A 27830-nucleotide genomic window follows, 5' to 3' on the forward strand; every position below is an offset into this window, starting at 1 on the left:
GCATCATCTGTGGAATGAAAGGATGGTCCCGGGACCCACCTCCTCAAGATTAAAATTAAACAGAAGCCCAGTGGGCTGTGGAGTTGTATGGCAGATGGCATTATTGCATCTCGGGGATAGAAACTCTTGCTCATCCAGCCTGTATGACTGGCGGGGCCTTGATTAATTATATACATGGGCCGCCTCCTGTGCGGCCAGCTTGGGATTTGGAAGGAACGATGTGGAGGGGCTGAAGCCTAGAGACCACCCAGAGACGGAGCTTCCAGCTGATGTGCCTCTGGCCTGAGGTGGTAACAACCGGAATGAGAGGGAGGGAAGTTAAGTTGATGGTGGAAAAAATGAGGCATTGAAAGTTTCGCAATTCAGAAACCGTGAGACAAGACCCTTGAGAAGGCATCCCTTGACATGCCAACAGGTGTCTAGGTGGAAATGTCCTGGGAGAGGTTAGAAATCCAGACTGAACTTTAGAGTAGATGGTTTGGGGGCTTCAGCATAGACTGTGAAGAAAGCTTCAGTCATGTGAGCATCCGAATGCAAGAAAAGGCAGGCTTGGAGGAGACACCACAGTGAGGCTATGTCAGGTCCGTCAGAGAAGACAAACCAATGAAAGGTGAGCACACTTGGTAAAATAAAAGCGTTGTTGTTCTTTTATTAGTCAAGGGAAACATCAGCTACAGCTCTGTTGCTGCCTCCTGCCTCCTGCCTCCTTCAGAGCCCATAGTCGCAGGCCTCATGGCTGTTCTTTAAGTACAGCTCTAAGAAATGGCGCTGGTGATTCACGTTAAGAAGGAGTGCTGCTGCTGTGGGATCTTTCTTCATGGCTGCCATCCAGAGCTTGAGTTTGGGGGTGTGGTCCAGACAACTGCAGGAGGAGGAGAGAATCAAAGGTGTGAGCTAGGTTATGCTAAGAATGGCATCGTAATCTCTCATATATCATCACATCACTGAAGTGCTGATGTGTTTCCCCCAACCTTTTATTTATTTATTTATTTATTTTAATTTATTTGACAGAGTTAGACAGTGAGAAAGAGAGAAAGGTCTTCCTTCCATTGGTTCACCCCCAAATGGCTGCTATGGCTGGAGCTATGCCGATCCAAAGCCAGGAGCCAGGTGCTTCCTCCTGGTCTCCCATGCGGGTGCAGGGGCCCAAGCACCTGGGCCATCCTCCACTGCCCTCCCGGGCCACAACAGAGAGCTGGACTGGAAGAGGAGCAACCACGACTAGAACCTGGTGCCCATATGGGATGCCGGTGCCGCAGGTAGAGGATTAACCAAGTGAGCCACGGTGCCGGCCCCTCCCCCAACATTTTAAAGAATTTAACAGTAATTCCTTAAAACGCATGTGGTTATATAATATTAGATTTGAAAGATATTGTGGAGGTCTTTGTTTTACAGGAAAGGAATCTGAGACTTCAGGTGAAGTGACTTGCTCAGCTAGCATGAGAACTTGGGCCAAGCTGAGACTGATAATTTTTTTTTTTTTTTTGACAGGCAGAGTGGACAGTGAGAGAGAGACAGAGAGAAAGGTCTTCCTTTGCCATTGGTTCACCCTCCAATGGCCGCCGTGGCCGGTGCGCTGCGGCCGGCGCACCACACTGATCCGATAGCAGGAGCCAGGTACTTATCCTGGTCTCCCATGGGGTGCAGGGCCCAAGTACTTGGGCCATCCTCCATTGCACTCCCTGACCACAGCAGAGAGCTGGCCTGGAAGAGGGGCAACCGAGACAGAATCCGGCGCCCCAACCGGGACTAGAACCCGGTGTGCCGGCGCCACAAGGCGAAGGATTAGCCTAGTGAGCTGCGGCGCTGGCCTGATAATATTTTTAAAGAGAACTTGACACCAAGAATGTTATATATTAATTAATCTACTGCTACCTTGTAACCAAAAGTAACCCTGAGTAGCTCTAAGAAGTGGGAGTAAACCAGGGTGGCTGCCAAATTTGAGGAATTTGGGAAGTAGTGTGGGGATGTTACTGCTAACTGGGAGGTAGCATTGGCCATACAAACCTGCAACAACACTCGTATAAAAATATGCGTCCTTAGGAGTTTTTAACCAGGAAGGAGAGTAAATTTAAAACATGTCACATAAATCCCCAGACCGCCAGGGATGGGAAGGAGTAATGAGTGTAAGGATTTGACATGCCTTGAGTTGACTAAGACTCTCCTCCTGTCTGCTCTTTGCACTCACACCAGCTGTATTAAATATTTCAACTTTTGTTCAAAAAAAAAGGTCAATATACACAATTCCAACTTTCATCCTAAATTATACACAAAATATTCAAATATCTTACTCAGTTAACTCCAGTCCTTCCAGCCGTTCAAACCAGGGCCAGATGAGGTAATCAGTCATAGAGACAGAACTGCCACCAAAGAAGGTTGTCTTCTTGTTAGCCAGAATCTGAACATTAAACAGAACAAGAGTACTTAGTTATGCATCTGGTAAAATTCGTCATCAGAAACAATGAAGGCAAATGAAGTACAGCAGGTGAGAGCAGTGGCTTTTACCCTGACAGACAATTTGGGTTTCTGTCTGATCAAAAAGCTTGAACAGCTTTAGAATCATTTGGTCTGGGATGAAGCAAAAACAATCAGCAAAATGGAGCTGGCAAATGGAGAACATAAAAAAGCCACAGGGTACAAAGCTTTTTAATCCAAAGTGTGGGGAGCAAACCGGACTAGACTGAGTTACTGGAATTAGGACTTATTCTATGCATCTGCTCTCCCACAATATGGCGCTGGGAGAGAAGTAAACAGCTTCCGCACAGCTGCCTCCAGTTCAACTAATAAACTGTAGGACTTGCTCCTGATTGGAGGAGAGCAGCGTACTCGGCGTGTGGGCAGCTGAGTTGGGATTGGCGGAGGAGGACTATAAAGGAGGAGAGAGACGGCATGCACCAGGAACATCTATGGGGAACATCTAAAGGGAACCCGTGCAGCCCCCGAGAGACCCGGCCGGCTCCCCTGCGGAAGTGGGGAATGCGGCCAGGGGGAACTGCCCTTCCACGGAGGTGGAAGGGATAGTAGCCAACCCGGGAAGAACCAGCAGCAAACCCGGGGAGGGCCGAGCAGACGAAAGAACAGCGCAGGGTCCTGTGTTGTTCCTCCACGAAGAGGGGGAGCGACATAATGGTGCCGTGACTCGGATATGAAGCCTAGGCAGGGTTCTGTGTTGCTCCTCCACGAAGAGGGGGAGCGACACAAAGGACTAGTGTTCAGAATATACAAAGAATTCCTGGGAATCAGTAAGAAAGCAGGCAAACATCCTGTGAGAAAAATGAGCAAAACTTGAACTTCACAAAAGAGCACATCTTAATGGCCAATAATCATTTGAAAAGGTGTTAAACTTCATTAGTGGGGCCAGCGCCGTGGCTCACTTGGTTAATCCTGCGCCTGCAGCGCCAACATCCCATATGGGCGCCGGGTTCTAGTCCTGGTTGCTCCTCTTCCAGTCCAGCTCTCTGTTGTGGCCTGGGAGGGCAGTGGAGGATGGCCCAGGTGCTTGGGCCCCTGCACCCGCATGGGAGACCAGGAGGAAGCTCCTGGCTTCAGATCGGCATAGCGCTGGCCGTGGTGGCCATTTGGGGAGTGAAAAAACAGGGAAGACCTCTCTCTCTCTCTCTCTCTCTCTCTCTCTCTCTCTCTCTCACTGTCTATACTTCTACCTGTCAAATAAAAAAAAAAAAACTTCACTAGTCACCAGGGAAATGCAAATTAAAACCAGAATGCGTACCACTGCACATCCAACAGAATGACTAACTGGACAAGATGAAGTTAGTGAGGTATGGAGCCCCTGCTGGTAGGAGTATGAATAGGTCCAAGCATGTCTTCCCAGAATGCTAAGGCTAACAGCGTGCTCTATAACCCAGCAGTTCCACTTGGAAGTGTAACATGCACACTCCAGCACTATTTGTAATATCCCACATGCGGAAATGCGTACTGTCTGTCAGAAGTAAGCTGGATCAATAGTCCTACTCTGGAACACTATCAAGGTTAGGAAGGAACTACCTACAGCATAGATGAACTTCATAAACCTAATGCTGAATGAAGAAAGCCAGATCCAAAAGTCCTTATATATTACTCTACTTGTATAAAATAGAAAAATGGCAATAATCTGTTTCTTGATATGGATGCTGGTCCCATGGCTATGTTTGCATTGGGAAAATTCTTTAAGCTTTACTTTTATGCTTTGGATAATTCACTGCAGGCAGTTTTTCATTTAAAAATGTATTCAAGATGCTAGTAATAGATTATTATTATGCAGATAACAGTTATTTGAAACCACACACAAGTTGTATCACCACCAACTTTAAGATGAATTGGCATTAAAGTTTTGCTAAAGGGAGAAACAGAATATTATCTGACTAATTAAACTAACACCAAACCAATTTTCCTTCTATAAACAACTGCCACAGTTTTTCTCAGGGCTCATAAAACATTCTGCTTTGTAGATCGGTTGTTTATAACTACCTGTTTGTCTTGTGTCTACTGCTAAGCTGTAATCATCTGAAGAATATGACCTATGTCTTTCCAGCTCTCACACTGTCCAGCAGAAAAATATAAATTTCAAAACTGATTCAAATAAATTACTATTAAAGAAATCGAGCCAGTAATGAAAAAAATCTGCCCCTGTAAAAGACACCAGACTTAAATGTTTTACAGAAATAGCCAATCACTATTAAATAGTATCAGATACTAGATAAATAGGGAAAAGTACCCAATCTATTCAAGAAGTTAGCATATCCTTGGTACCAAATCCAAATAAAAATATAATAACAGAAAAGTATGGGGCAACCTCATTTATGAACGCATTCAAAAATATCTCAACAATGAATTAACTGCACTATATATGAAAATCCATTGAGAACAAGTAGGGTTTATCTCAATAATTCCCCAATGATTCAACACCAAAAAATATATCACTCTGTTCACCAGACTAAAGGAGAAAAGTTCCGTGAACATTCAATATATGTAACAGATTCAGAAAAAAAATTCAGTAGAATTCAACATCCATTCACGACTTCTTTAAAAATTAGAAAATGAGCAATAAAAAAGAACAACAGATTTCATGAAAAACTACAGCAAACTTTGCGCTTACTGATAAAATGTTAGGATGCATCCCTATTAAAGAGCAACTCTGCCTTACCTCAGCAGAAACCTCAGGCTGAGTGTGGGTGAAATGTTCCAAGGCTTAAAAGCTCAAATGAACAGCTCCCCACAAAAGGAGGTAAATGCATCTGGACTTCCCCAGGGGGCTGTATGATTCGTGGCAATGTATTTGTGGTAGGAAATGTTTGTTTTGTAACAAGTGGAAGAAAAACAGATTATAGCTATGTCCTGATTACAGTTAGGTTAGATTATTTTTGTTTTACATATATGGACAAGGACAGGAAATAAGCATGAAAAAATAGAAACATGCAGCAAATTATGGAAACATGCAATATTTCCTTTTTTCCTTGTTATTTGAATGCCAGTGGAACAAAATATTTGAGAAGAGATCCCACAGCGAAAGTATTTTTTAGAGGACAGGCAGGGCAGACGTTTGGGGCAGCAATTAAGACAGTGCTCTGGATGCACAGCCCATCAGAGGGCCTGGTTCACACCCCTGCTCCACTCCAGCTTCCAGCTTCCTGAAAATGTACTCTCTGGGAGGCGGCCGTGACGGCCTGAGCCCCTGCCACCCACATGGGAGACTTCCCCTGAGTTCCTGGCTCCCGCTTTGGCCTGGCTCAGCCTCAGATGTGGGCCTTCGGGGAATGAAGTAGATGGGATCTCTCTCTCCCCTCTCTCTCTCTCTCTCTCTGTCTTTGTCTATCTTTCAAGTAAATATGTAAATACATAAATATATTTTAAAAGTGTTTTTAGTTTGTTTCTTAAGTAGAATTGCTTATAGCAATCTGTTATAAACTAAAATTTTTACTTGATATTATTTATTTTCTTTCTTTGAAAAAGAGACATGGATAAAGAAAGATCTTTTTATCAGCTGGTTCACTCTCCAAATGCCTGCACCAATCGGGGTAAGGCTGGGTCAAGCTGAAACCAGGAGCCAGGAACTCAATCCAGGTCTCCCAGGATGGTGGGCAGGAACACAAGTACTTAAGCCACCACTTGCTGCCTCACAGGATGTACATCAGCATGAAACTGGAATCAGAAGTGGAGCTGACTCTCAAACCCAGGTTCTCTGATATAGGGTGCTGGCATCCAGTGTCTTAACTATTGTGTATTTGGCACTATTTCTAGTTGCCAGAGAAGTGACTTAGGAGATGGGAGTATGAAGAAAAGTATAGAAGGTAAAGTAGATAGAGAGTATTATTTATGCTGATAATAGCCAAGAGAAATGATTACCTCCTCTAGTTTGCTGAATTCTTTGCGCAAGTTTTCTTTTAGGCCAGAGCAGTCTTCAGTTTTGTGCTTTCTAGTGTAGCTTGATGACAAAGGTGGTATCTAGATAGAAAATAACATCATAGTTTATCTATAAATTACATTATAAATTTATGAGGCTACGTATATCATCTATTCCACATAAAAACATAACATTCTCATAGTCCTGGCTTCAAGGTGTTCTAAAACATCAAGGGTGCCCCCAAGTCCCTGTGTTCCTGGAGGCTATGAGCTGAGTTTAGATACAGTTTTGTGACCTAAGATCTTGCATTGGTTGGGATTTTATGAGTTGCAAATAATAGAAGCCACTTTGCATTTATGAGACAAAATTAACTTACAAGGACGTGGAGTAGCTCATTGAATTGTTGGGAGGCTGAACAGATGAGGCTTGGAATTAGGATAGAACATTCCAAAATCACTCTGAGAACCGGGCTAATGGGCAGTACCACTGCTACCCCTGCCAGCTGAGCACTAGATGCCACAGTTTGTGTTGCTACCAGAAATCAGACTCTGGTAACTACTAATGCCTCTACCACCAATGCCATTTCTACTCTGCAATTTAATATTGCAACCAGCAGTGTTCCTGAAAGGTGGAAGCTCTGTTGCCACTCACCAGCAGAACTAATGACCCCCACCAAGCCCCTTTCCTCACACTGCTCATCCCTGTATTGGACTCCACCAGGCATGTATCTGAAGAACCAAGGTCACAGTCTTGGCTCTGGCTGAAAAGGGAGCTAAGGGAAAAGAATTTTTCAGATTTCTGGAGGACACAAGAAGACTATTCAAAAGGGACTGATTACCCAAAGAGTGGGCAGGCATAGTGGCAGCAGCTGCTCTCATGCTTGTGATGGAGATGTTTCTGTGTCTTAATACTTTGGTTTTTGATCTGATCTCACAACAAGAGTCAAGTCCACTGATCCCAGTCTAAGTAAACAGGTGCTTGTGAAAAACCAGAAGAATCACATGAAAGCCCATTAACATCAGGACAGCTTGTCCTCCTGGAATGTGATGGTTTGCAGGCAGCATTTCTGTGCACATTCCCACCTGGGCCTCCCTAGTCTTTCCTCTGCCTTTCTTAAATATCTGTTCCAGGTTGTTTTCCAACAACAGTCCTTTTGTAATGCTCTTAATTTCTGCCTCCCTAAAATTTATTTTCTTAATGTGACATACAGATCCAAAGCTTAACACCTTTACTATCTTAATTTTTTATGTCTCGTTTCCAAGTTCCAAGGAGATGATTGGCCAGGTGTGGCAGAGCAGGAGGTGGTCTCATGAGTCATCCAGGACCCAAGGGCAGGACTGTGTAATGAGGCCACCCTTTTCCTGAAAGTGAGCAAGAAAGTATTGATGGGCATCTCTTACTTTTCATGCTCATTTTCTTTCTAGACAACATGGTGAATCTCTTGTTGCTAATTTTAGGCTCTCTAGCATTTGCAGGTGCCCTATTTCCCTTCCATCAATGTTGATAGCAGCCATTACCACTATTCACCTTGATCCTACTAAGCCAGAGTTCTCCCTTCTCATTCCCCTCCATTTGCAATGTCTCCGAAAACAGGATTTATACGTCTCCCATCTTCTGGGTATTTTTTTAACCATTTCTGAGGAATACAAAGGTATTCTTTTATATAGTGACCACCCAGATCACAAGACATTTGCTGCTATTGGCATCTAAACACACATAAGTTAGTCATTTCTCTGTTAATACTATTTTTTTTAGCTAATCCACATTGCTGCTACTTGATACAAACAGTTATTCTACAGGAATGCCATTGAGTCAGCTGAGACTTGTCAACACAGTGGGTGCTCACTGCTAGATACTGTGGCTGTAAGAATGATAGTTGACTGAGCAGGAACCATGCATCAGACTCTGCTCTGGGTCTTTTAACAATACACATTTTTTTCTTAATCTGAGAGGCAGAGAAGGAGGGGAAGGCAATAGCTGGGGCTGGGCTGGGCCAAAAGTGGGAGGCAGTAACTCAACTCACTTGAGCCATTACCTGCTACCTCCCAGGGGAGTGTTACCTAGAAGCTAGAATTGGGAGCCAGAGCTAGGTATCAAACTTAGGCACTCCAATACATGGAACACGGATGTTTAACTGGCATCTTAACTGCCAGGCTAACCAGCTACCCCTCTGGGCAAGTTATGTTAATGGATTCTTACCTTATGAGGTGGGAACATGATTATGCCTACTTTAAAATGATGAACTAAAGCATAGAGAAGTAAGTAACAACCTGCTCAGAGTCCCACAACTAGATGGTTGGCAGAGCCAGTCACAGACCTAGACAGTGAACCAACAGTGATGAGAACACAGCCCTCACTCTCAAGGAGCTCGCATTCCCTAGGCAGCACACAGGCAAGAAGGCAAGAGATTACACGTTCCTCCTACATGGACCAGGAAAGGTTAGCACACATGGGGACAGAGACCTAGAGCCCTAACCAGCCCAGACAAGCAGCAGTGTCCAAGCAGGCTCACCAAAGATGATTGGATGTAACCAGGCAGAGTGAGGAGAGGGAGGAATTCTCACAAGGGTTGCCAGAGAAGTTGCCACATTTGGAAAGAGTCCAGTGTGGCTGGAATACAAATGGTTGGGAAAGTGGAGAGGGACAACCATGACTTGCAGGATACATCAAGCCGACATGAGCCTCAAATCCTGTTTTGCTTTACTCTCCCAAGTCACTGAACCATACATGGCAATACTGACTTAGCTAAAAACACATGGGTTTTTCAAATAGTTGAAATGTCTTATGCACACACCGTGGTGAACACCTCAAAGATCATCTTCTGGCGAGCTTTCTCATAGGGGTCCTCTGGCCACAGCTTCTTCCCTGGATACACTTCATCCAGGTATTCACAGGTGATGACAGATTCGTAGACCACTTGCCCCTTACTGTCTTCCAGAACTGGTACCAGTCCAAGGGGATTCTTCTTAAAAAACCAGTCAGGCTTGTTCTTTAGGTTGATATTGATGATTTCATGACTGAAAGACAGATAACAAGACTATGAAGAGAGTGAAACATATTTTGTACCTTTGGGTGAATTTTCACTGCTCCTGTCACTCACTTAGGTGAGCAGACTACAGCTTTAGGAGTCAGTTCTGCCTTGATTCCTTCCACTCCAGGCTTTGGTTTTGTGAATTTGACTATTTCAGATGCTTCCTATAAGGGAAGTCATGCAGTGCGTGTCTTTCTGGGTCTGACAATTCGCTTAGCATCATGTCCTCAAGCTCAATCCATTTTGTCACATACTGTAGAATTTCCTCTTTTAAAAAAATGGATTAGTATTCCATTATTTTTTTTTTAATTTTTGACAGGCAGAGTGGACAGTGAGAGAGAGAGAGACTGAGAGAAAGGTCTTCCTTTTGCCGTTGGTTCACCCTCCAATGGCCGCCGCGGCTGGTGCATCATGCTGATCCGAAGCCAGGAGCCAGGTGCTTTTCCTGGTCTCCCATGCGGGTGCAGGGCCCAAGTACTTGGGCCATCCTCCTCTGCACTCCCAGGCCATAGCAGAGAGCTGGCCTGGAAGAGGGGCAACAGGGACAGAATCTGGTGCCCCGACCGAACTAGAACCCGTGTGCCGGCGCCACAAGGCGGAGGATTAGCCTATTGAGCCACGGCGCTGGCCCGTATTCCATTATTTTTATACCATATTTTCTGTCTACCCACTGGATAAGAATTAACATGGTAAAATTCAATTCATTTTGCTCATTTGAACAGAAAAAGTCCCTGCTTTTCACAAGGAATCCCAAAAGTCAACTGCTAAATGTTCAGATTAAATCATCATGTGTTGATATGTTTTTCAAAATATTACATGAGTAAATCACAAAATAAACCAAAAAAGAGGAAAAACAGGTCACGTCCAGGCTATACGATTCAGATTATAATTAGATTTTATATCTTACCTAAAAGATTATAAAGGAACTAAGAGAATATAAAGGGTCATGTAATTGTGAAAGCCAGATCCATGTAACTGTCAATGCTGGGTAAGTGTTCAATAGAACAGAATGCTCAACAGTAAGCTACAGCAGCCACAGAAATACCTAAAACAGCATTTTTGAAGTGAAATGGACCCTATGAGAAACAGTGACTTATTCAGCTCTTGTCCTGACAGTTGATGTACAATGTAATACTTTATCCATTTTAGTACTTTTTTTTGTTCTAGTACCATTGGTTGAACTCTGTAACTAACACACAATTATTCTTAGGTGTTTAAATTTTAACTGAAAAGTGATCCCTGTTAGGAATTTGGAAAACATTATGCTGAGTGAAATAAGCCAACCCCAAAGGGACAAATACCACATGTTCTCGCTGAAAGGTGACAACTAACTGAGCACCAAAAAGGAAACCTGTGAAAGTGAAATGAACACTATGAAAAACAGTGACTTGATCAGCCCTCGCCCTGACTGTTGATGAGCAACTTGATATGTTATCCCTCTTAGTATTTTTGTTTGTTTGTTCTACTTAATACTTTTGGTTGAATACTGTAATCAATACACAATTATTCTTAAGTGCTGAAACTTAACTGAAAAGTGATTGCTGTTAAATGTAAGAGTGGGAATAAGAGAGGAAAGAGATGTGCAATTCGGGACATGCTCAAGCTGACTTACCTCAAACGGTAGAGTTAGAAACATACCAGGGGATTCCAGTTCAATCCCTTCAAGGTGGCATGTACCAATGCCATCTCACTAGTCCAAGTGATCAATTTCTGTTCACAATTGATCATAATGATAGGACTAAGAAGCAAAGGGATCACATAAACAAGAATAGTGTCTGCAAATACTAGAATAAAAAAGGGAGAGAACGATCCAACATGGGAAGTGAGATACACAGCAGACCCATAGAATGGCAGATGTCCTAAACAGCACTCTGACCTCAGAATCAGCCCTTAAGGCATGCGGATCCAGCTGAAAAGCCCATGAGAGTATTTCAGGCATGGAAAGCCAAGACACTCTGGGGGAAAAAAAAACCTAAATGAAAGATCTCTGCGAGTGAGATCCCAGTGGAAAGAATGGGTCATCAAAGAAGGAAGTACCTTTCTCTGAAGGGAGGAGAGAACTTCCACTTTGACCATGGCCTTGTCTAAATATGATCAGAGTCGATGAACTCAAAAGGCTTCCATAGCCTTGGCAGCTCATGACAAGAGCCTAGGGTGATTACTGATGCCATAAACAAGAGTGTCAATTTGTTAAGTCAACAACAGAAGTCACTATGCACTTACTCCTCATGTAGGATCTTTGTCCTTAGTGTGCTGTACATTGAGATTTAATGCTATAACTAGTACTCAAACAGTATTTTTCACTTTATGTTTCTGTGTGGGAGCAAACTGTTGAAATCTTTACTTAATGTATGCTAAACTGATCTTCTGTATATAAAGAGAATCGAAAATGAATCTTGATGTGAATGGAAGGGGAGAGGGAGTGGGAAAGGGGAGGGTTGCGGGTGGGAGGGACGTTATGGGGGGAAGCCATTGTAATCCATAAGCTGTACTTTGGAAATTTATATTCATTAAATAAATGTTAAAAAAAAAACAGCATTTAGTCTAAAGATTTAAGTGTAACCCTCCACTCTCCCCCCACCCCCCAACCCCCACCCCAGAAACAAAGGAATAACCAATTCAAACATCATATATAACATGGATGTATGTGGTAAGGGACAGAGAGAGAAAAAGAGAAGGTCCATGTGCTGACAGAATACTAGACATTTCAATACCACCAACTGCAAGAAAAACAAGACTCCCTGCCAACTAATTACCAAGGTTTCTGAAGATTCAGGCTGTGCAAAACAGAAAGTATGTCCTGGGCTTTTGTGATAAAGAAGTCTGAGAACATTTCTGGTAGCCTGGCATTGTAAGCCAACAGGCAACACACCTGTCCCAACAAATTGGAAGATGAACATTGAAGAGAAAAATCATGCTTTGTTCGGTTATATCATGTAATAAAAATCAAGTACTTCCCTAGTGAAAATCTCCTGGAGTTCTGACTTAAAACTGATCCACGAATGCAGTAGAGCTCTGTTGTTCACAAACACTATTATGGGAAAATAATTTTTGATTTTCCTTTGGAAAAGCGTCCCAGCAAATAAAGTCAGGTTGTTTTCAGAAGGACGCAAATAACCCAGGACCTTGTGCCCCAGAGTCCAGCGGGGTCCTGCCCCTGGACCTTTCAAACCTGAGACAAGAAATGTCTTTTCAGCCCAGTTGAAGTATATTTCTGTTGCGATCAGAGTTCCAACTAATAAAGAAATATTACAGTTTTGTGTAAACATCAGTAAATAGTGGGTGTTTGTGTATTCAGATCATGATTTCATCCAAGTGAGATGCAAATCTTAGTGAACTCATGACTAATCCAAAAATAACTTGTGTTTTTCTTAGAATGCATCCTGCATTTCTTTTTAGGGAAAATAATTGTCTGCCTAACTCTACACCAGAAAGACCAAGATTACTTTACAAAAACCCTGAGGACACAGTTGAAAGATCCTTTAAGAATGGGAGAGGCAGGGAGGGCTATGCTTTAAACATCTACAGAGCCTTCCCATTTCAGGTATCTAATAAATGTTTAAAAAGAATCTATGAGTCATTGGAAACGTATCAGAAACCTGCCCATTGCCTGTAGATAACCCATAGTTCAATAACTATACTAATTCAAATAGTGTGTCTTAAACCAACAACCTATGCTACAGGAGCATGTACAGTTGGGCTAACAAGGCCAGAAGGGCCATGGTCTGAACTCTGCCCTGTGATCAATTACTGCCCATATAGGAAGGTTCTTCAAACTGTTGTCGATGGGAAAAAAATGGACTTAACAGGTATTTATATCGGTGCAAAAACTTTTTGAAATCCATGCATTTTTTTTCAGAATGTGCATTTTCATGAACTTTTTAAAAAAGATTTTCATTTATTTACTTAAGAGGTAGAGTTCCAGAGAGAGGGAGAGACAGAGAGAAGGGTCTTCCACCCATGGTTCACTCCCCAAATCACTGCAAGGGCCTGAGATGAGCCGATTCGAAGCCAGGAGCTGTCTCCCATGCGAGTGCAGGAGCCCAAGCACTTGGGCCATCTTCCACTGCTTTCCCAGGTCATAGCAGAAAGCAGGACTGGAAGAGGAGCAGCCGGGACACGAACCGGCGCCCATAAGGGATTCTGGCGTCACAGAGGCTTAGCCCACTACGCCACAGCACCAGCCCCCATGAACATTTTAAAGATCCCGTGTCTGTGTGAATTTCAAACATTTTTACACCAAAAATAAACAGCTTTTAATTCCAGTTCCCACTAACTTCTGGAAGTACCATCATATTCAGAATAACAGAGAACAGAATAAGCAGGACAGGAATGGGAAAGCTCAGGCCGGTGGAACCAAGGACCCTGGACAGGAGTCGGAAGCCAACGGCGGCGCAAAGTCAGCCGCTGCAGGTGCTAATAGGGATCCTAACAGTGCGCGACGGTGGCCAAGTCCTAGCGGTACCCGAGCCCCCGCTTTCCTCATCCACGCACCGGCTGGTTCTTCCAGGAGGGCACCCAGACTGGAGCAGCCCGAGACGCGCCCGACCTCCACCCCGCGGGGGAAAGGGGCCGCGACTTGCTAGGTCCCCACGCAGAGCCGGGAAGGCGGCTCCGGGGCTCTCACCGGATTCCCTTGGCCTTCAGGACCAGCCGCGTCCTCTCCGCAAACGGGCAGAACCTCATGCTGTAGAGGCGGATCACGCCCTCCGGGACAGGCCCTGGGGGCGGGCTTCCTGTGGGTCAGAAACAGAGACGGTCACCGCGGGACGAGCAGCGGGGACCCCCATCCCCCAGCCTCCCGGGCAGCTTGGCACCCGGACGGAGCAGCCTCGCTCGACTCAGGGAAGCACGGACACAGGCCTTACCCTTCCCAAGGCTCTTGGTTGCGTCCCCGGACATCTTGGTAACCGGCAAGCTGAGCTCCTAGGCCGCAGACTCCGGACTTCGCAGGCGCCGAATTTATAAGAGGTAGACCCCTCCCTTTCTCCTCCCTCCTCCCCCTAACCCCTCCTGTTTACCCTGTCCCCTCCCTGTTTTCCCTTCCCCGCTCTCAAGTGCCCGCCCGACTTGCCACCTGCTCTGCCCGATCGCGTTCCTAGGACCCCGGGCACTCGGAGCGCGGAAGCAAACGCGCGGAACCTCCTTTTCGCCCCTTCTGCAGGAAGGAGCCCATAGAGACAAGCGTGACCCAGACAGCCACCCGGATGCGCTGGGCCCAGGCCCGCCTTCCGCATTTTACGCGTCCGCTTTTAAAACTTTACGGGTGGCTGTTGCACCAAAGTGTGCTGGTGCAGAGCCGCGGGCTTGGGGACACGCACCAGAAATTCAAAGTCCTCGGAAGCCACAACCTTCAACCCACCCCATCCCCACCACTATCTCCGTCGTCCCTCTACTCGGGGACCCCAAGCCCTGACCTACACACACACACACACACACACACACACACACACACACCACCACCACCACCACCACCACCACCACCACCACCACCACCCCCCAACTCCCAGTTCCAGCCGCTGGGGCGCGCCTTGGAGCTGGCGCCTTGCCGCTCGGTCCCAAGGCTTCCCAAGTTCAGGCCCGCGGCCGCGTTCCTGCCTCGCCGAAGGTTCCGGGACGCGCTCTCCAAACGCTGCAGTCCTCCAGCTCGCTGCCGCCAGTGCTAGCTTGATGCGACTGCTGGGAGGGCCATTGTCCCTACTGTCACCCATGAGGACGCATGATCCAAAGGAAAGAGTACAAACGCGGCATTAACCCAGACTGACAGCCTTGCTTTCAGCGAGCTCCTACTCTTTGGGTTCCCAGGGCGCTCAGGCAGGTGGGCTGAGTGGTGGATAGAGAAGGGTCCGGCGGCAGGGTGGGCTTGAACAGGGCCCTTGTGACTCGGGGGTTAAGAAAAGAGGGGTTTGAGGGCACCGTGATATAAATAAGGAAAACGGCTGCTCTGACTTCTTCGGCTGAACTTGAAGGCTGGTAACTTCTGTGCTGGTGGAGGGGCCGGGGGAGGAGGTCCGTGTTTTTAGGGAAGGGTCAGGAAGGCTATGAACCCGAAGTCTTGGAGCTCCCTGCGGGTTCTGATGCTGGCTCCATGCCCGTAAAGTAGGTTAAAGAGCATTCTGCTCTCTCATGGTTCCAGAATCTACAAATCCACGGTGAAGGTGTCAGCAGAGCCACTTCCCCCTGAGGACCGTGAGGGGAACTGTGTCCCACGCGTCTGCTGTTTGAGTCACTCTTTGGTGTCCCCGGATGTGCAGGCAACACTTCGGCTTGCCTTCCTCCCAGGACTGGTGGACTCCAGGGTGTTCATGTCTCCACCCAAACCTTTCTTTGTCAAAAATCAGGATTCAGTCAAACTGGAAGAGGGCCACACTCCAGCATGACCCTGCTTAATTTAATTACACGGGCAACAACCCTATTTCCGAACAGGGTCTCGTTCTGAGGTGCTGAGGGTTAGGCCATCGGTGTGTAGGGTTTGAGCAGGCCCCAGTTTACCCATAACAGCCCCCTTTTAACCACATGTACATGGGCAAATTGCTCAACTTTGTGTTTCATTTTGCTCATCTGGAAAATGGGGTAGCAAATACTCAATGCCTCCCTTATAGTCTCAGAGGAAAGATTAAATTAGTTAATATACCAAAAGTCCTTGGAACATTGCTTGGATTACAGTAGATGTTAAATAAGTGGTTTTTTTATTATTTCTTATTTCTGTTTAACTGCATAAGCAGCAAGACATGAATGATATTTAATGAAAACATCAACCACATTTCTACTAAAACATGGCCCTTGATTAAATCCTAAAATCCACTTTTTAGGACTGTTAGCACATTACTGACTTCATGCAAATAACCTCATAATTTAAACTTGACCAAACAAAATCTTTGATTAGCCAAAGTGAAATTTTCACAAGGTGTAATTTTAGAACTTTTACTTGGCATCTCTTGTTACCTGATTAGTATGAGTAGCATAATGTTTTGTTGTGATTTGAAAGATCTAATTCATCAATAAGTAAAGCAAAAAAGTTATTTCATCAAGTAAATTGAAAATATACTGTCTCAGTGAGCTATGTACTGTATTACAGCTAGGCATTATGATAGGTCATCTCCAGTCCTTTGTGGTTTTGTTGTGTTTAACAAGGTGGACATCTCAAAATACACTGCTGTTAGCCACAGCTAAAGGGCACAGTACTGACTATTTTTGCAGCTGTAATCGTCAATAATTAACCTGTGGAAACAAATCTGAACTGGTCCTGCTGGTTGACGATTAAGAGGTAAAAGTCCTGGTAATAAGAAATCATTTTCGGCCGGCGCCACGGCTCACTAGATCCTCTGCCTGCGGCGCCTGTATCCCGGGTTCTAGTCCCGGTTGGGACGCTGGTTCTGTCCTGGTTGCTCCTCTTCCAGTCCAGCTCTCTGCTGTGGCCCTGGAGGGCAGTGGAGGATGGCCCAAGTGCTTGGGCCCTGCACCCACATGGGAGACCATGAGGAAGCACCTGGCTCCTGGCTCCGGATCAGTGCAGCATGCCAGCTATAGCGGCCATTTGGGGAGTGAACCATCAGATGGAAGATCTTTCTGTCTTTCACTTTCTTTCTGTAACTCTACCTCTCAAGTAAATAAATAAATAAAAGCTTAAAAACATTTTTAAAGTTAAAAAAGCCCTTGAGCCGGCGCCATGGCTCAACAGGCTAATCCTCTGCCTTGCGGCGCCGGACACCGGGTTCTAGTCCCGGTTGGGGCGCCGGATTCTGTCCCGGTTGCCCCTCTTCCAGTCCAGCTCTCTGCTGTGGCCAGGGAGTGCAGTGGAGGATGGCCCAAGTGCTTGGGCCCTGCACCCCATGGGAGACCAGGAAAAGCACCTGGCTCCTGGCTTCGGATCAGCGCGATGCACCAGCCGCGGCGGCCATTGGAGGGTGAACCAATGGCAAAGGAAGACCTTTCTCTCTGTCTCTCTCTCTCTCTCACTGTCCACTCTGCCTGTCAAAAAAAAAAAAAAAAAAAGCCCTTATATATTAGTTTAAAAATTAGTTTTAGGAGCCAGTGCTATGGCACAGTAGGTTAAAGCCCTGGCCTGAAGCACCAGCATCCCATATGTGCCAGTTCTAGTCCCGGCTGCTCCTCTTCTGATCCAGCTCTCTGCTATGGCCTGGGATAGCAATGGAAGATGGCCCAAGTGCTTGGGCCCTTGCGCCCACATGGGGGACCTGAAGGAGGCTCCTGGCTCCTGGCTTCGGATCAGCACAGCTCCAGCCATTGCAGCCATCTGGGGAGTGAACCAGCAGATGGAAGACCTCTCTCTCTGTCTCTACCTCTCTCTGTAACTCTTTCAAATAAATAAAATAAATCTTTAAAAAACTTGTTTTAAAACCCTTACGAATTAGTTTAAGATTAATATTTTATACATAATTTATTTTTATTTAAATATTTACTTATTTATTTGAAAGGCAGAGTCACAGAGGAAGAGAGATATCTTCCATCTGCTGGTTCACTTCCCAAATGGCCACAATGGCTGGCACTCGGCCAGGCTGAAGCCAGAGGCCAAGCACATCATCTGGGTCTCCCACATTGGTGCAGGGGCCCAAAGATTTGGGCTGTCCTTCACTGCTCTCCCAATTCTCAGGGACTTGGATCAGAAGTGGGGCAGCCGGCACTTGAACCAGCAGCCTTATGGGATGCCTGCACCGCGGGCTGTGGCTTTACCTGTCTGTTATGCCACAGTGCCGGCTCCTTAATACAGAGTTTAATAAATAATATTTAAAATATTTTTAAAAGAGCTGAAGCCTCTTATCCTGTAGGTGAGCTTAAAAATTAACAATCTGTGACAGTCTATAGCCTGAAGAAGCAGCCTTCATCAACAAGATGCCATAGAAAGACAGTGGATAAATAAGTAAAAATACTAGAGAGGTCAAAGGAAAAAAATTATTATAATGTTCCCCATAAGGAGCCATTCAGGAGTAAATGACCCATAAAGAAAGGAGCTTGAATAGAAAAAGTATCTATATTTAAAGCGCATTGAGAGTAGAATGGATAAATAAATTCTGATGTTTTCATATAATGGACAACCATTCGTGATGAAAGCTAATAGACTACAGCTAGAGCTATCAACTTAAATGCACTTCAGAAACGAGAACGAACCACAAAAGTAAGAACACTAGCATATGGGTATACAGTATGACTCTATACATAATAACTTTGCAGCCAAATGAAACCGCATGGTGGTTATGATATAGACATATGTGGTAGATTTGAAAAGCAAGGAACAGCAACCACAGAATTCAGGATGGTTGTTATATCCAGCGGGGAAGGAAGGGAATGGAAAACAGAGGCTGCCTGGCCTTGAGGGGTGCTTGGAAGGTATTGGTTACCTTTCATTGCTTCAGGTGGAAGGTGACTTCCAGGGAATAACCTTCAGGAAAGAAAGGATGAAAGGATGAGATGGGAAGAAATGAGGTGGTGGCTGTTGCCATTTGGAAACTTTCTGTACATTGGCTTTTTTTGACCATATGCTATGTAGAAAAAAAATAAAAGAACCATATCCAATGAAACAGAAATATGTTTAAGATGCATTGTGAAATGAAAGTGTTGCAAACCAGCATGTAGGCAGCAGTTGTACCTGCTGAATGCATACTTCCATTAGTGTTAAATGTTTCAGAAAAATCTTTAATCCTCACAACAACAGGAAAGAATTCTGCACAGTCAGTGTTACCAACTCAAGGACGAGTAAAGAGCAGGCCAGAGATTAAGTGATTTTACCAAGATCAACATACTTTTGAATGGTGGAGCTGGTTTTGCAACTCTGGTCTGACATCAAAGTCTTAATCTCTTTGCTGCTACCATGTCTCATCCATTCTAATATTCACGTTTCTTCATGTTTTCACACTTGTGAAAATTGGGGCGTATCTTAGAAATCACCTCTGGCTGGACAGCAGTTTTGAAATAGATTTCATGCTTGAACTTGCAAGGTGAGTATCAATGGTTTGGAACAAAATCCCAAAGACAACAAATTAAATGCATTATTATGGAAATACTAAATTTTGAAATTGTTGCTGTCTTTTAAAATGCTCTTGTTGGCACAGAGGATAATACTGTAGGGTGGAGAAGTTGGGGAAGTGAACACCTAGGGCACTGATTTGAAAAATTTTTCCAAAGAGCTGAATTCTAAAAGTGAAAAAGTTGAAGGAATATCTTAATTTATGTCATTTATATTTTCCTTTTTGTGCCTGCCAAGGGTAAGATAGGATAAAAACCTATTGATAGATACGCTTAAGGGTTTTTTTATGATAACAAATATGAGTTTAAAAGGGCTCTTTTAATCAGTATAAAAATAAAGCTTCTTGAATTCTGTTTTGCACCTTGTGAGTTCCTCTTCAATTTGATGAAATATCAGTTGTCTCTTGCACAGACCTATAGTCCTCCTAAAGGACTTACTGCCTGTGTTTGTTTCTTAGGAAAACTAATTCATTTTATTTAATGATGAAAGGACAAAATTCAAATTCATGTGTCCTCCCTCTCCCTCCCTCCCTCCCTCCCTCTTTCTTTCTCTCTCTCTCTCACACACACACACACACCCCAAAAGTAGTATTTACCCTTACCGTGCAGATTCATTGCGATATTTTCTGTTCTGTGTTCCCACTAAAAAAGAAAAAATATTGGTCATGAGTTAGTAAAGAGATCGTACCAACCACTAATGCAAGGAAAGCTCTAAAAGTCTGTAGAAAATGGAATTAAAAGATAAGTTTATTTTTGGTGCAGAACTATTTTGAAATCCAGGGATGGTTTCTTCACAGTACTCATTTTCCATGCATCTGTTCCAATCCATTACTGCTCTAAAGCATAAATGTGAATTGCCAATGCTCATTATCAGTTTAAAGCCTCTTCCTTTTTAGGATTAGGCCACAGTGGTCTTCTATGGACCCAGAAAAGAAAGCATGACATAGCCTTGTTACCATATATCCAGCTTGGACAGGGTGTATGATTTGTGTGTGTGCGTGTGAAGCACCCTCCTACCAGAGCTCAACAGCAGAGGGCAATGACTTAAAACTATGTAGCAGGACCCTGTAACTGAATTGTACATTTTATATACAAGTAATTTTATGTGTATTCTCTTATTTGATGGCCCCAAACCCTCTGAGGGCAAGTAGGGAAATGCTATCAGATTCACTATACAGATGAGAGGATTCCAGAGTGTTAAATGACTTTGCCAGGACCCCCATAATCTAGCAAGGCACAGAGAGTCTAGGAGCCATGGACTTTGATATTAAGGGCTCTTTTCTTGAAACCACGAGTCTCAGTGAGTATAAAGTGAATTCAAATATTTTTGTCACTCCATCCTTACTGTCTTATTGGATTCAAGTTGTTTTTTTTTTTTTTTTCATATAACACAACAAAATACACAATTCAAAACTTACTGGGCCAGTTTTCTGCCACTGAAATTTTAGTCTCAGAATATGGATCTATTTGGACAACAATTTCTTTGTCTCTAGTCTAATGGAACAAAAGCAATATGAAATGACTCAAAGGGCAAGGAAATTAAAAGAAAGGCAGGGGTAGGTATTTAGCCCAGCAGTTATCCCAATTATAGCACCTGGGCTTGATACCTGCCTCCAGCTCCCTGTTAATGTGAAGTCTGGGAAGCTGCAGTGACGGCTCAAGCAGCTGGGTCCCCACCACCCAGGTCGGAGACCTGGATGGCTAGCAGAGAGCTTTGTTGTGGGCACTCGGGGAGTGAACCAGCAGATGGGGGCTCTTCAGAAGTCTGTCTCTCCCTTTGTCTCTGCTTCTCAAATTAAAAAAAACTTTAAGGTAGGTCAGATGAATACATATGAAATAGAATAGATTGAGGATTTTAGTACTTTTAGGTTTTTGCTTTTGAGAAGGTTTACTTTTGAGAATTTGATATGATACAACCTGAAGATTTGAAGAGGACCTTTATTATGTTACTTTTTATAAAATGTGGAATGATGGTAAATCAGTTTTCAAACACTTGGTACTTTTTTTCAGAGTACTTGGTACTTGATACTCTTTTTACCCAAAGGTAACTTTCTTATAATCATAAAAGCATTCACAAAAAGCAAATAATAGCTAGTAAACAGATCATTTGTTCATGTACCCAATGAAATACTTTGCAGTCTGCAGTATAATCTTCTTGTTTAAATGAACATAGAAAAATTTAGTTAATGGTTGGAAAATTCATCTTTCAGAGCACTTGGCTAGAACTCAACAGAAGCCAGGATAGAAATGATCTCTTAGTGGGAAATAAGTGAGATTTGTGTTTGGTTGGTTGGTTGGTTCTGCGGAAACCTGTGGGCTAGTTGTTGTTTTAGAGCTCCATGAACTTCAATTGACCACTGCCCTTTTGCTCTGTCAAACAAGCTGGACTCTCCTACAAAAATGTAAAAACTTCATGCTGAGAAATAGGCTAATTCTGCCCAGGACTGGGAAGGTGGGATTAGCAGAGGGGAGAAAATGTGGAGAAGGGGAGGGTCAGTTGAGGAGAGTGGGTACTTCCTAGCAGTGCTGAGCACAGATTTTTGCGCTTTAGGGAACCCAAGACTGCTTCTGAGGTCACTGATTAGAGGAAGAACTTGTGTGTCTTAGGTTTTGTATTTAAAATGCATATATCTTTCAGAGTGAGAATTGCAAGCGATTTTCCTGACTTACCCTTGCCAGTCTAGCCTCTGGGATGATCAGATTTCCCTCCCACTCATCCTTCTGTAACCAGGCACAGGGCAGAGGTCTGGGCATCTACTTGTGCGTGTTGGTCACAAGTATCCCCCAAAACCCAGCTGGCAACCTCTGTTTTTATCCAAAACCCAAAGCCAAGGGTTTGAGAAGTAAGATACTCACAAAATCACATTTCAATTTGATTCTATGTATTTCTTCTGTTGCTCTAACACAGAGAAAGCTCAGCTTCCCACAGTCATAGCCAATTCCAGCTCTAGTCAGGAGCACTTCCCCAGAGTCTACATTTCCATCCCTCCATCCTCTATCAGCCACTGTATTTGAGAGCAGGGTAGGACTAGCCTAGCCTCCTCAGGTCTTTTCTGGGCTGGCTTGAAAATGCTCAGGTTGTGGTCAAAGGTGTGTGCATGTTGTGTGGGAAGGGGAGAGAGTGGGGGGCTTGTTCAAAACACAAATAAGCAAAGCAGTGAGGGGCTGGGAAAAAACTTCCCAGGGTTTAGGAAGTACTGGGGAGAAGAGAGCTTGACTCCCTCCCCCACCCTGGCCCCCTTCCCATACATGTACACTGTTCCCTATGACTCAAAAGCATGTGATTTTGTCAGTTTTGCGCGATTCCCCAACTCTAAGCACTACACGTGTTTGCCAGGCCCATTTCAGCACAGCAGCTCTTTGTTTAAGATTTTAATTATTTATTTTTTGAAAGCAGAGTGAGAGAGACAGAGATCTTCCATCTTCTGGTTCAGTTTCCAAATGATGCAGTAGCTAGGGCTTGGCCAGGCAAAGCCAGGAACTGGGAACTCCATTTGGGTCTCCGACACAGGAGGCAGGAACCCAAGTCCGTGGGCCATCATTTGCTGCCTCCTGGGCACAGGCAGGAAAGTTGGGAAGCACGAATGAGACTCTATCCCAGGCTTTCTAAAGTGGAATATGGGCATCCCTAGCAGGAGATAAGCCCGCTGTGCAAGAATACTGGCCCCAGCACAGCAGTTCTCCAGGCAGAAATATTTGTCTCCACTCTTTCTCACCCCATGTCATTGAAAAAAAAAACACCATGTCTGATTGTGTTCACCAGAAATTTATAAGCATCCTTGATTCTTCTCCCTTACCCCCTTTTATCAATCTATCACACAAACCTGTTGAATTTTCCTTTCTAAAACAACTTTCTAATACATTGACTTGATAGTTCTCAACTGGAGGTGATTTTGCACCCAAGGGTCATTGAACTTTTATGTATTTACTTGTGTGTGTGAGAGAGAGAGCTCTTCCATCCATTAGTTTGCTCCCCAATGCCAGCAACGACCAGGGCTGGGCCAAGCCAAAGTCAGAAGTCCAGAACACAGTCTGAATCCCATGTGGGTGGCAAGGATCCAAGTTCCTGGGCCATCACCTGCTATCTCTCAAAGTCTGCATTAGCAAGGAGCTGGATCAGTAACAAATCTGGGATTTTAACCGAGCTGGAACTCTGATATGGGGATGCAGACATACTAGCCACTGTGCAAAACACCCACCTGCCATAGACATTCTTGATGGCCAACTGTGGAGGTGCTGCCAGCAGGGATGCCACTAAACATTCTGTGATGGATAGGACTCCTGCCTTCCCAACCCCAAATCCAGTTCCAAATGATAATAGTGCTTAGGTTGAGAAATCTTGCTTCAGATGCACCTGTTAGACCGAGGGGTGGCCCCTGACAGACCTTCCTATTTCTATTCTGTTTTCCCACTCTATTGATAGTCCTCCTATAGCCAGAATAATCTTTTATGAACATAGCTCTTGTCCTCTCTCTCCCTGCTTAACACCATTTAATGTCTTTCACTTGGCCTTTGGTCTCGTTTTTAGACCCACCAGCAGTGTTTTCCTTCCATCTCCTACTTCAGTCCTACTGCCCTTCTCAGTTCATCCAATCTGTGGTGCTGCCTTACTGCCTTTATAAAAACTGCTCTTCGTCCATTCCATTCACTCCAGAAAGCACTCCTCATCCTTGGACCCTCAGTGAAAAGGGCACATGGGCACAACAACCGGCCCCAACAATGCTCATTCAATTAGTGTTAGAGGACAAAGTATTCACTGGTACTTGTAAAACACAGTAAAGCAAGCTCTATCTTTGGACCACTAGGTAAGAATACGGACCACAGCAATGGGATTTTGAGTGGGGGAGACAGCTTGGGCTCAACTCCAAATACAGAATGGACTTCATAGCCAAGGAGTGGGAGTAGAGGTCAATGCAGAAAAGAACTAAGAGAAAATATTATGGGTAAAGGGTATTCTGGCTAAACTAACCTAACAGGATTCCTGCTGAAAACAGGCCAGAGTCATTGATATCACCTGGGAGATTGTGAAGGCTGTGAGGTAGCTGAGTGGACAGCACCTGTGGGATGAGAAAGCTAGCAGGTACCTGAATAGACATCACCTGGAAGGTTGGGAAGGCTCTGAGGTACCTGAGAAGTTATGGAGAATGATCACATGATGGGAGGGGGAGCAGGTCTAGCCGCAGTGACTTAGCAGGACTCTGCGAAAACTGGATTTTGCAAAGAAGTGTACAGATGGGCCTAGAATCAGGCTTGGGAGGTTGACTGAAGCTTGGCCCAGTGGAGGATCTTGGTCAGCAGGCCAACACAGCACTCATAATACCATGTGCCTCTTCTTATCTCAATCTAAAATTGTATCGTGTAGGAAGTGGACATATAGTCCCTTCCGTGGCTCCCACCAATCTCTAATTCCAAGAAGGAAGGAGAGGGGCTGGCACTGTGGCATAGCAGGTAAAGCCGCTGCCTGCATGCCGATATCCCATATGGGCGCCAGTTCGAGTCCGAGCTGCTCCACTCCTGATCTGGCTCTCTGCTATGGCCTGAGAAAGCAGCAGAAGATGGCCCAAGTCCTTGGGCCCCTGCACCTGCATGGGAAGCTCCTGGCTCGGCACAGCTCCAGCTGTTGCGGCCAACTGGGGAGTGAGCCAGCAGATGGAAGACCTCTCTCTCTCTGCTTCTCCTTCTCTCTCTGTGTAACTCTGACTTTCAATTAATTAAATAAGTCTTAAAAAAAAAAGAGAAACAATGCCAAATAAATCATGGAGACAGCACAATAAACAATAAATACTGAATAGCAAACTTAAAAAAAAAAGGAAGGAGAAGGAAATCAATCTGTTTCATTGGCTGTTTTGTTCCAGGGCATGAGTGCATGGGACATGCTTAGTAAATATTTGGGAAAGAAATGAAAGAGAGAAGTTGGTAAGATGAGAAGGGGAGACCTAAGGAAGTGATAGCCCAAATCAACAGTGAGAGAAAGAGAGAGGGGGAGAGAGTCAGAGAGTGAGAGAGTGAATGAGAGAGAGAGAAAGAGAGAGAGAGGGAGAGAGTCAGAGAGTAAGAGAGTGAATGAGAGAGAGAGAAAGAGAGAGAGAGGGAGAGAGAGAGAGAGAGAGAGATTCCCTTAAGAATAATGTATTTATTTGGGAATACCAGAGCACTGCAATGGAAATATTCAAGGTGGCTGAGGCAATGGAGACTGTTTTTTGTTTTAAAACTGTTAATTGCTAATTATTTGAAAGGCAGAGACAGAGATGGTTCTTCTGTCTGCTGGTTCATTCTCCAAGTGCCTGAAATAGTCAGGGTTGGGCCAGGCCAAAGCCAGGAGCTAGGAACTCTCTCTGGGTCCTCATGTTAGTGGCACAGGTCCACACACTTGGGTCATCTTCTGCTGCCTTCCTAGGCCCATCAGCAGGAAGCTGGAATAGGAAATGGAGCTGCAATTTGAACTCAGGCAATCCCAGATAGGACACAGTCATCTTAAAAATGAGAACAATTGCCCACTCTCCCTTGGCACTGCCTATGGAAGTGGCAACCTTTTATTCGGCATCACGGGCTCCTTCAGACACCCTAGTGAAGCCCAAGGTTGTCAAAAAAGAGGTCCAAGAAACGTAACTGGTGGAAACTCAGAGGTATTAACAGGGTGCAGACAAGAGTCAAGGGCCAGATCTTGACGTCCAACACTGGTTACAGAAGCAACAAGAAAACAAAACTCATGCTGCCCGCTGGCTTCCAGAAGTTCCTAGTCCACAATCAAGCAGCTTCGGTGAGAATCACAAAGCCTCCACGGAGAGGGCAGCCCAGCTGGCCATCAGAGTCACCAATCCCAGTGCCAGGCTGTGCAGCGAAGAAAATGAACAGCCAGCTCCAGTGCACATTTTATTTGTGTTTAAATATAACCGTGAAAACTGCAACAACAAGAAAAAGAGGATGATTTTATCAAGTATGTTGTTTTTCTGAAACAACAATCTTTGGCCACAGTTGATACCGGGCCAGGCAGTCAGTCTGGCAGGGAAGAAAAAAGCTGGAAGATTTCCCGAAGTGTCTGCCTCTAGCCCTGTGCCCTAACTCCACCCCCTTGCATGCCAATCCAGCACACCCACCCACTCTCCCATATTGCACCCAAGTCTCCTCCAATGCCATGAAGACACCATGTTGGAACACGTGTAAACGGAGCTCCATTTGAGACGCCACGAAAACCTACCCCAGGGGTCATCACCCACACTAAGCCTCGCCCAAATGCCCACTCTATTTGTATATTCTTTTGTATATTCAATTAGGGTGCCACTCCCTACCCAAGGCAGGGGTCCGCCAGGCCGGAGAGCTCAGTCTCTCTCTCTGCTGGTGGGGCTGCCTGTCTGAATGTGTACTTATCCTCCCTCCTTCAATCAATCCTGCTCTTATCTCTCTCTTTTTGACAGACAGAGTGGACAGTGAGAGAGACAGAGAGAAAGGTCTTCCTTTGCCTTTGGTTCACCCTCCAATCGCCACTGCGGCCGGCGCACCGCGCTGATCCGAAGGCAGGAGCCAGGTGCTTCTCCTGGTCTCCCATGCGGGTGCAGGGGCCCAAGCACTTGGGCCATCCTCCACTGCACTCCCTGGCCACAGCAGAGAGCTGGCCTGGAAGAGGGGCAATGGGGACAGAATCCGGTGCCCCGACCGGGACTAGAACCCGGTGTGCCAGCGCCGCAAGGCGGAGGATTAGCCTAGTGAGCCGCGGTGCCGGCAGAGTTCTTATCTCATACGGGGGCAAGGACCTGGAAGCAGGGTAGCCAGCAGACACATTCCCACAGCCCTGGGGTACTGGCCCAACGCTGAGGAGGGGCTGTGGCTGGTACTGTTTGTGGCAGACTGCAGAAGCTTCTGGGTAGTGAGATGGCCCGGGAAGAGTCTTTAGTGATAGCTACCAACAGGCAATCGTTAAGAAGCCTTTCTTCATAACCTCCTGGCTTTATTTATTTAACATTTTTGTTAGGGCTGACAAAGGCAGCGCCATTTTGGTTCTGGAAACGTTCACAGAAGCAAGGTGGTGGGGTGGGCAGTGGAGGGAAGGAGGCCGAGGAATGGGAGATCGCATGGGATGGGTTCTGCCAGGGCACCTCCCGAAGCTGTGCGCTCCCTCGACGTCGCAGAGGGCACATGAGAATTGTTAGGCGGGCGTGAGGGGCTTAGGCGCCACTCAGCTTTCTGGCCTGCGGCTACACTTTCCCTCATTGGTAAAACGGGCCTGATGGGGGATGTGAAGATTAAATAAAACAATGCCTGCATGGCGCTTGCAACAGCATCTGGCACGGCCAGCACCCAAAACTACCGTCTGCTACCGACACTGAATTATGGTTACCTGCCCCCGGGCCAGCGTCACCACCGAAACTCTCGCATTAACGGGCCCGCCCCCTTGCTTCACGCCTCGCTTGCCCATTGGCCGGGGCTCGGCAGCGCTCTCACCAATCCGCCCGGCTCTAGAGAGCGCAGGCCCAACGG

The 27830-nt window shown here is 45.4% G+C and overlaps 2 protein-coding genes across 3 annotated transcripts in view; one reads left to right on the top strand and one right to left on the bottom strand.

The window, feature by feature from the left end:
- Positions 1–624: 624 nt before the first annotated feature.
- On the bottom strand, positions 625–27750 carry LOC100349021 (glutathione S-transferase omega-1). Of its 2 annotated transcripts, XM_051823570.2 has the most exons (8): positions 27691–27750; positions 19958–19997; positions 18731–18771; positions 13999–14107; positions 9135–9357; positions 6343–6441; positions 2292–2398; positions 625–862 (listed from the first exon to the last, which is right to left on the bottom strand). In XM_051823570.2, exons 3-8 carry the CDS (start codon positions 18735–18737, stop codon positions 709–711), a joined length of 699 nt encoding a protein of 232 aa, XP_051679530.1. In that variant the 5' UTR covers positions 18738–18771; positions 19958–19997; positions 27691–27750; the 3' UTR covers positions 625–708. The 2 variants fall into 2 exon arrangements, with proteins under 2 accessions (XP_051679530.1, XP_002718774.1); XM_002718728.5 differs by lacking the exons at positions 18731–18771; positions 19958–19997; positions 27691–27750 and adding an exon at positions 14240–14376.
- CFAP43 (cilia and flagella associated protein 43) overlaps positions 14205–27830 on the top strand; it is a 121855-nt gene continuing 108229 nt past the window's right edge. The window contains exon 1 of the mRNA XM_070057270.1: positions 14205–14342. The gene's annotated coding sequence lies outside the window, so the exon portion shown is untranslated. The remainder of the gene's footprint in view (positions 14343–27830) is intronic.

The sequence above is a fragment of the Oryctolagus cuniculus genome, chromosome 15 (assembly GCF_964237555.1).
Source record: "Oryctolagus cuniculus chromosome 15, mOryCun1.1, whole genome shotgun sequence".
NCBI lineage: Eukaryota > Metazoa > Chordata > Mammalia > Lagomorpha > Leporidae > Oryctolagus > Oryctolagus cuniculus.